Source organism: Engystomops pustulosus, chromosome 2 (assembly GCF_040894005.1).
Source record: "Engystomops pustulosus chromosome 2, aEngPut4.maternal, whole genome shotgun sequence".
Lineage (NCBI taxonomy): Eukaryota > Metazoa > Chordata > Amphibia > Anura > Leptodactylidae > Engystomops > Engystomops pustulosus.
This window is the reverse complement of record NC_092412.1, coordinates 82,714,946-82,724,280: the sequence shown is the minus strand read 5'-3', so window position 1 is coordinate 82,724,280 and position 9,335 is coordinate 82,714,946. Positions and strand designations below refer to the sequence as shown.

At 37.8% G+C, this 9,335-nt stretch overlaps 1 protein-coding gene across 1 annotated transcript; it reads left to right on the top strand.

The window, feature by feature from the left end:
• The first annotated feature begins 336 nt into the window (after positions 1–336).
• On the top strand, positions 337–3,829 carry POU4F1 (POU class 4 homeobox 1). The gene is made up of 2 exons (XM_072135405.1): positions 337–769; positions 1,712–3,829. The coding sequence occupies exons 1-2, from the start codon at positions 647–649 to the stop codon at positions 2,720–2,722; spliced, it is 1,134 nt and encodes a 377-aa protein (XP_071991506.1). The 5' UTR covers positions 337–646; the 3' UTR covers positions 2,723–3,829.
• Positions 3,830–9,335: the final 5,506 nt, after the last annotated feature.

Here is a 9,335-nt window from a genome sequence, read left to right as displayed (position 1 = left end):
TTATATATGATTATAATTATAGAATATCATATCATATATATGATTATATTGTTATAGAATATAATTATTCATCATTTAAAGGTGTAAGAAATTGAACCTATCTTATGTATAAGTTTACTGAATCTATGAGATGATGAAGGCAGTCGGTGTGTCCTGGATAGCACTAGATTGCATTGTAATTGCAGATAATTGTTCTTTCTATGGCTATGCAGTCATGGTGCACATGAACAGTAGATGATGCTGTGGCAGGCAGGCAGATGATGGCCAGTGGTGGCTCCCTTCAGGTGTCTGCTGGTCATTAGAGGAGCAGCCTCCAGCCCCCAGGACCGCCCACACTTCCAGCAGAGCACTAAATGCAACAAGCCCACAGCCAGCTGATGAGAGCCCAGCCTGGAGCCCGCAGTCTCGCGATAGCTGAGCACGGCTGGAGCTGCGAGATGTGGGGCTCAGGTGTAAGGAGCAGCTCATCCAAGTAGTAGAATAGAGCAGACAGATAAGTGAGAGCAGAGGCTGCGGGGAGGCTCACTCACTCACTACTACTACTGTGCGCTGCTGCTGGTCACCAGCACAAGATCCGACTACACGACCCGGACACTTTATCTTCTCACTTTAAGACCACTTCAGGATTCCATGCAATTCTTCCAAGATGATGTCCATGAACAGCAAGCAGCCTCACTTTGCCATGCACCCGAGCTTACCTGAGCACAAGTACACCTCCCTGCACTCCAGCTCCGAAGCAATAAGAAGGGCATGTCTGCCAACTCCACCGGTAAGTGGCCATGCCAATGATCTGCACTCATGGGCTTGTACTCTGTCCATGGTCCTGACCAGCTGGATGATGCATGTAGAAGAATCATCTGATGTGTATATATTTCATTTTACATAGATGTGAAATAAATAAATGCACCATGTGCATAGTATGTACACATTGTAACAGAAATATTGTAATTATAATGTCACAGATATATATAAATAATGCATATATATGTGATTACATATTAAAGATAGATGTGACATTAATAAGTGCACCATGTGTATAGTATGTACACATTGTAACAGAAATATTATAATTATGTCACAGATATATATAAAGGATGCATATATATATATGATTACATATTAAAGATAGATGTGACATTAATAAGTGCACCATGTGTATAATATTTACACATTGTAATAGAAATATGATATACATATTGTCACATATTTATATTTAAATGTAATCACATATTTAGCCCTGTATTTTACTTAGAAGTGTCATTAATAAGTGCACCAGTTGTATAATATGTACACATTGTATCAGAGATATTATATATATTGTCACATATATATATATATATATATATATATATATATATATATATATATATTATGTTTATAAATATCTATGTAATCACATATTACATTTTACATAGATGTGACATAAATAAGTGCATGCACTGTGCAACGTGTATATAAAATAATTTCAGATTGTAACATATACTTTAAACATATTGTAACATATTTTTTTACGTAGGGTTATATTTATATGATCATAAATGTAACCCTGTTTTTTGAGTTGATGAGCACCAGTTTTATCCTCTGATAGATTGGTGAACTGTCTTTTTGTATGAATAGGTTTAGAGTTGTCTGTAATGTAAGTTTTTCGGTGAAGTTTTTGTCTTCTTTGCTTCTCCCCACACTGAAGCCTGTGTCCCTCTTGTGTCCTCAGCTGCAGAGTAACATCTTCGCCAGCCTGGATGAGACCCTCCTGGCCCGGGCCGAAGCTTTGGCCGCCGTGGATATTGCAGTGTCCCAGGGCAAGAGTCACCCGTACAAGCCTGATGCCACGTACCATACTATGAGCAGCGTGCAATGCTCGTCCAACTCCACAGTACCACTCGGCCATCACCATCACCACCACCATCATCACCACCACCAGGCGCTGGAGCCCGGAGACCTGCTGGACCATGTCACGTCCCCGTCCCTGGCCCTGATGACAACTGCTGGACATGATGGGGTCGGGGGTGGCGGAGGAGGTGGAGGTGGAGGAGGTGGTGGCGGTGGAGGTAATGGAGGACTGATCTCTACCTCTGCCCATGCACACAGCCACATGCACGGCCTGAGCCACCTCTCCCACCAGGCGGCCATGAACATGACTAGCGCCCTGCAGCACCCGGGGCTGGTGGCCGCTCACCATGGCCCGGTTGGGCAGGTGGCATCGGCTGTGGGGGCGGCAGCAGGACTGGCCTCCATCTGTGACTCAGAGACCGACCCCCGGGAGCTGGAAGCCTTTGCTGAGCGCTTTAAGCAGCGGAGAATCAAGCTGGGGGTGACCCAGGCGGACGTGGGCTCTGCCCTGGCCAACCTGAAGATCCCCGGGGTGGGCTCTCTCAGCCAGAGCACCATCTGCAGGTTCGAGTCCCTCACCCTGTCCCACAACAACATGATCGCCCTCAAGCCCATCCTGCAAGCCTGGCTAGAGGAGGCCGAGGGGGCCCAGCGGGAAAAAATGAACAAGCCCGAACTATTTAATGGGGGGGAAAAGAAACGCAAGAGGACTTCCATCGCCGCCCCAGAAAAACGCTCCCTGGAGGCGTATTTCGCCGTCCAGCCCAGACCCTCCTCAGAGAAGATCGCGGCCATAGCCGAGAAACTGGACCTCAAAAAGAACGTGGTGCGGGTCTGGTTCTGTAATCAGAGACAAAAGCAGAAACGGATGAAATTTTCTGCAAATTACTAATTATTGTATTTATTATTATTTATTTATTTATTTATTTGTCTGTTGGGGGGAGAACTTCTCTCCTGATCTCTAAAAGACGGATGACTAAATACAGAGAATTCAGAGATTATTTATTATCGGGACCAAAGGACAGGGGAAGAGTGACTGCAAAAATCTTATCTTCACTTCTAAATCTTAAAAGGGAGTCTCACTTCCTGTTCTGGATAAGGACAACTCGTGTGAGCCCATCACTTAGAAGCCCTAAGGGTGATCATAATGATGATGATGAAAATGTGAAATTGTCCCTATTACTGTCTCTTTTCCGTCCCTTTGCTGTCCACGTTCTGTCTCTTCTTGTTCCTGGTATCCAGATCATCAGGACAGATGATTGCTTTGTATTAATGATTAGAATGCCCCATGTCATAAATTGGATGCACTCTAAACCCACTCACTGTGATCATTGCTAGGGTAGGAATGTCTGATGATGATGATGATAATATCTGTCCTTCACATTTGTAGTTTGATTTCCTGTTCTCAAGGTCTGTGCTTGTTGTGATGCTGCCTAATTCAAAGTTTTGCACTAGGGCAGCTTCACTGGCTTACTGACAAGTACAGTATTCTGTGAAGTTGGTGAATCCCCCCATTCACCGAGGCAGACCCCTTCCAGAGACCTTGACAGCACCCTCAAGGCTCTCATACCCCATAGATGACTTATATGAAGAGTCGGGATCATGTACAACTCCTTTAATTTCCTTGTTTGCAGAGCAAACTTTCTATGCATATGGGCACTACATAGACTAGTATCTGGTAGACTTTGTGTGTGCTGTGACTTCACTGTTTTTTGGCTGTCTTCACCCAAAAAGGTAAAAAGAAAAAAAGAAATCCACAACATTGATGTCCAGTTATTGTGATATTGTAAATATTTTACATGATGGTGACAATGTGACCACGAGTATTTCCTCCAGACGCCTCATCATTTTCTGTACCTGTTTCTACAGATGTTTCTTTCTTATTTATCTCTTCCTTCCCCATTCCAGTCCTTTTATTTTATGAATTTTTATTTCTGTACGCCAGCTGCAATATGAAGATGTGCAACGGTGACAAGATACTTCTAATAAATGCAAACAATGAAAGAAATATTGCTTGGCATCATTGAATGGTGTGCATATCTAAAACTATCTTGATATCTCTATAGATAGATAGGATTGTTTATATAAAAATATATATAGAGAGTAACGATCTGCTTTTGTACTATTTTATTGGAGATAGATTTACAGTGATATCGTAATGTGTCTAATGGTTTGGTTTAGAGAATAGATTTTATCAGAATCAAACGCTGACCTAACATGCTTCTTGTTAGCGCTTCATTACGAGCCATATGATGCCACCTACTGCTCCACCTGATCAAAGAGAAGCGTGTCCTTTCTATTGCAGAATATGCCAAATATTTATAGTAAAATAATGCATGAGTGTGAACTAGGAACGCACTACTATCTATCCAATATATATGTTTACTTTAAATTAAGACAGCTGGGTTACAATCAGCATTGTTTCTAAACGACAACAAAAACAAAGTCAACCAATTTCACTACTAACTATTCTTTAAATACATAAATGAATCTAATAATATAAATTTATTCATTTATTTTTCAAATTAGTTCCTTGAAATTTTGTTCCATAATTCCTACTTCATCTACCGTCACTCCAGGTTTGACAACCACCATTCCCAATTTGATCAACCCTATAATTTATTATAAGTGACCATTTGCATAAAACAATTAGAAAAGTAAATCAATAAATATTTAAAAAATCCAAATTTAGATCTTCCTTTATATGGTAAATTAACTATTATAATATTGTAAAGCTCTCTTCTGATTTTTGTATGGCTCAATTTATCTATATGTCCCCATCCAGAATAACAACTTCTCTATATATATAGCAATGACAAGAAGGGGCTTCCTTCATGTGTCTTAAAGTGTCCAGGTTGTAGTGAATTGTGTTCAATGTATTTAACAGCAGAAGCCTTCAGTTTAGATTAGAGCATCATGAATGAATAATGGACAATATCTGCCATGATACTATCGATTTTACCCTCTTGTGATATTAAGACTATTTCTGTCCTGATTCAACAAGTGTAGTGATGAGTGAATAACCTGGAGAGAACATTAAAACATATGTGTATATAAAGATCAGCTGACTGTAAAATATTACCTATATTTCTATTTATCGATCTTTATATATAGATTTTATTTGCACACTTATTTTATAGTGATTTTAGTAACGCCCAAAGTCTTTATGTGGATTGATAAATCTGCACTTGTTACCCAGGTTTATCAATAGGTCACATATTTCCAACTATAAACAAAACTTTTTTTTCCCTCTTAGTGGTTTTATGGGGTAATTTTGTAATTTGTGGGAAATTATATACCCAGGCGGTAAATGGATCAGGCATAAAATAAAAGCTAAAAGTACAACACACGTCTGGAGGCTACAATTAAAGAATAAAATAAAAAAAATGAGCGAGGACTTTTGTGGACCAGGACTCCCATCACGTGCACTACAAAGGGATTGTTGTAAATACAATTACTGAGTCGCCGTTAATAATTCATGGGCTGAGATTTGAAAAATTAATAAAATGAATTATAACAAGAGGCTAATTAAAAACTTTAGTAATTGTTGTGAAGACAGCAGAGTGGGAGGAGTAATACACAAAATACATTCATATAGGACCCTTTCCTGGTCTAAACTCAAGCATTGTTTCCTACCTCTATGAAGATTTTATACCGAAGATGTATACAAAGTACATAGTATAGTAAATAACTGAAGTCAATCAGACACTGGGAAAATAACATTTATTGAAGTCAGCAGTAAATGTAAATATATTATCACATTAATTTTATTCATGGTCAATTACACACTGTATACATTATCTATTTTTTGTCTATTATCATCTATCTTTCTGTCTATCTATTAGCTATCACCTGTCTATTAGCTATCTAATTTGTTAAATATTCTTACACTAAGACACCCGACACACATTGTACATGTGCTCACAAACCCATAAAAAACATGTATGAACATATATATACATAAAAATTGCAAATATATTATCATATACATTTCACTGGAATGTTGACACTTGATAATAGATACATCTATCCCATATATAATTGCTATTCTTTCTCTATATATGTTAATATACATATATATATATATATATATATATATATATATATATATATATATATATATATACATATGTAGTTATTGCTGATATATTGCTTATATGTATCAGCATTCACTACATACATCTCAATATTGCCATATTATTATATATATATACACATATATATATATATGTATATATATGTATATGTAAATATATACATATATGCATTTACACACATACAACTGCGGACAGATGAACTTTTATTAATATTCACAGATATAAATAGAGAAAATTGTACATATAAGCATAAAATTGAAACATACATAGAATTACATAGCTATTAATAAGCTTATACACATATTTAGATGTTTATTCATGGCTATAATCCCACTAATGCACATATACACCTAAATAGTGACACATATATGCGAAAGTCCTCATGCACATATGCATATGTACACGTTCCCCACTGACACTATATATAGAAACACTTTTATCAGTTAACAGCAGACTAGACGACAGGAGCATAACCCTGGCTCAACTTTTCCTAGTTTAGTGTAGAATGTTCCTGTCTTTTTTCCCCACAACATAATGTATACAAACTTTTGTACACATTGATCAGTATAAAACAAAATGTTGACAGCTTCCAACAGTGGAAATTCACTTGCAGGAGACTTTTCCCTTTCACTGAAGTGTTGACAATAAACATTTAATGAAGGCAGAGACTTGCACGTCTCCAGACACAGGCGGAATACTTTAGCAGACCATTAGCATGGCTTTCTTTACTTCAAACACATCCCCCTATATAGGATAAGTGTATAAATATACAAGATAATAATAATAGTAATAGTAGAGAAAACAAGTGCGACGTTTCGGCGCCTCCACCAGCTCTGCTGCTTCTTGTCACATTCTCTATATTTGCTCATTGCAGATCACTGGCTCTTGAAAATGTTAAATACAGTTAATGCAATATTAATCGCCCTTTGGTGATATAAAATGCAATATTTTCAGGCAGCTATGGAGCTTTTTGTAGAGGAAGAGCTGATGAGAGCAGTCACAGCTGAATAGTGGAGAGAAAAGCTCTATATTTATTGCTTTTGTTTGGCTTTTGGCTACAGACACAGGAACATTGTAATGGGGTAAGGACATTTATTTTCTATTGCGGCAGGAGCACGACTGGCAGATGGGCTTGGGAGCTTCCTAGCCACACAGTCGTTTACAGCAAATCCTAATAACTAATAATGATTTATGTTAATTCTTTTCACCTATGCGACACATCCTATGCAGCTCTCTACGATGACATTCTCCCCGATCTCATCCGTTGCTTTTGTTCGGACGATTCGCTCAGATCGTATCAATTTGTATTACCATTACCACAAATACCATTTTAGGACAATTTATCGGAGCGATTTCTCTCTAGATGACATCGGCTTTGTATTCTATGACTGTATTTTGCACTAAATCCTTTACATTTCTGGATTAGATTTAATGCCAGATTGAGTCTAAAATAGTCTTCTTGTTCTGGAGAGATTATGGCAATTTCACTTGCACTCATGTGTCTCATCCCATCTGCCTAAAGGCATTCTCTCAGAAAACAACAGCCCATCAAAGCGCCTTATTAACACTATTATAGCCACATCACAGGGCGAGCTCTCCACCTGCTTAATAGTGTTAAATGGTACCAGTCTACATCATGGAGAGGCTTGTAACTCCTGCAGGAGGATGGCTTCTTACAGGAAAGGTTAAGTCTTCTTTATTAATGTCAAGATATATACTATATATATATATATATATATATATATATATATATATATATATATATATATATATAATTGTATATATATAATTGTATATATATATATATAGTGAGTGCATTGTTTTAACCCTATTGTACTCTCTGCAGCTCAATGTAAAAAAAGATATCATGTCAACACAGCCCTACTATGTGCAAATGGACAAACAAATCGCATATAATGTTGGCGTACAAAAACGTAGTTTGTCAGAATTGTCACTGAACTTTGCTAGGACTCTGCCATTTTTTACCCAGCACAACAAGCTTCTTCTCCCTTAAAATTGTGGAGTGATGCATTATTGAAAGCCTATATCAAACAGCTCTGGGTTGCAAGCTCTCTCTTCGTTGGGCTCTAGATGAAGTCTGACTGTCTGACTGCACATAAGCCTCTAATATGTTAATGGCCGTAGGGGATGCCTTAGGTAGCATCTCAAGCTGCTTCGCACACCATATGTCAGACCGTTAGCCACATGGATCTATTAATCAAAACAAAAAAAAAAGTCCCCCACATACTGTATTCTGCTCTGTATCCTTCCCCTCTGTTATTCATATCCCAAATCTAGGGGTACAGGGGATGCACAGTCATGAGACTGGAGCCCTGATTCATTCTTATTAACATTGGATAGTAAAAACAAGGAAGATTTTTTTATACATATACCTGAAATATAGGATTTTATAGAATTCACCATTGTGGTGAATTATCAAAACTTGACAACACAGGGAAAAAAGTGTCAAAATGTGTTAAGAACTGACGGTAACAACAAGTTGCTAAAATCATTTACAAAATATCCATAATAAGGGCACAGCACATATAATGTAAAGTAGTAAACTGTAGACACAGGGGTATCTATCTACCTAGCCTAAACAGCAGCAAAATACTACATAAAAAGTGCTCCAAATGATGATACTTGTATTCGCACTATTATGAATTTGTTTATAAAATAAATAAGATGTATACAGTGTTGCAAAATCTGGTCTATTTTTTTCACACGGGGTTGTGAGTGGTGTCAGATTTTGAGAAGAAACAAGTCAAGATCTCATTTGATCCTTTCTGCTGTATTTCTGTCGCTTGTGGTTAAGGATTTGTAACTCAATTCCTGCAGGCGATTCATCAACAAAGTAATTAAAGCAGCATATGGATGTAAATACAATCACATTGCTTCCAGGGCAGATGATGTGTGGAGGCCTGACAGGACAGGATCATGTCTTCTACTGGTGTCCTATAAGACCTGCAGTCACCATAGTCACTGACTGGAGATTTATAAGGACAACCTTCCTCATGCACACTCACTCAGGCACAGCAGGAACAAGACTGACATGATGATTTATTTTCTATCATTAAATAATTCCTACAAATATGAGAATATAATGCATGAAGTGGAATCAGGTTGTATGGTTTCCAGTTCTGTTAAATTAAATTTCATACAAAAAGTACAAGAACGTTCTCTACGAATCCTGCATTCACCTTAACCCTTGCTTGCTTTGCCTTGAAATGGTCACAACCCTGGTATGTGATACATATCATGTGAATATGAAGTACACTATTACCATATAATATAAGTACTTTATTTTGAGTTCTTGAGGAATAGACAAGGCACTAGCCAATCTGTATGATGTAGGATAAATAAAAGTTTCAGTACCAGGGAATAGGGGACAGCTCCACTCTTAGGCTC

Excerpts from the sequence above, each read along its gene's own strand:
- POU4F1 (XM_072135405.1), top strand. The coding sequence starts at position 647 with ATGATGTCCATGAACAGCAAGCAGCCTCACTTTGCCATGCACCCGAGC. Across the intron at positions 770-1,711 it reads CATGTCTGCCAACTCCACCG|CTGCAGAGTAACATCTTCGC; the intron begins GTAAGTGGCCAT and ends TTGTGTCCTCAG.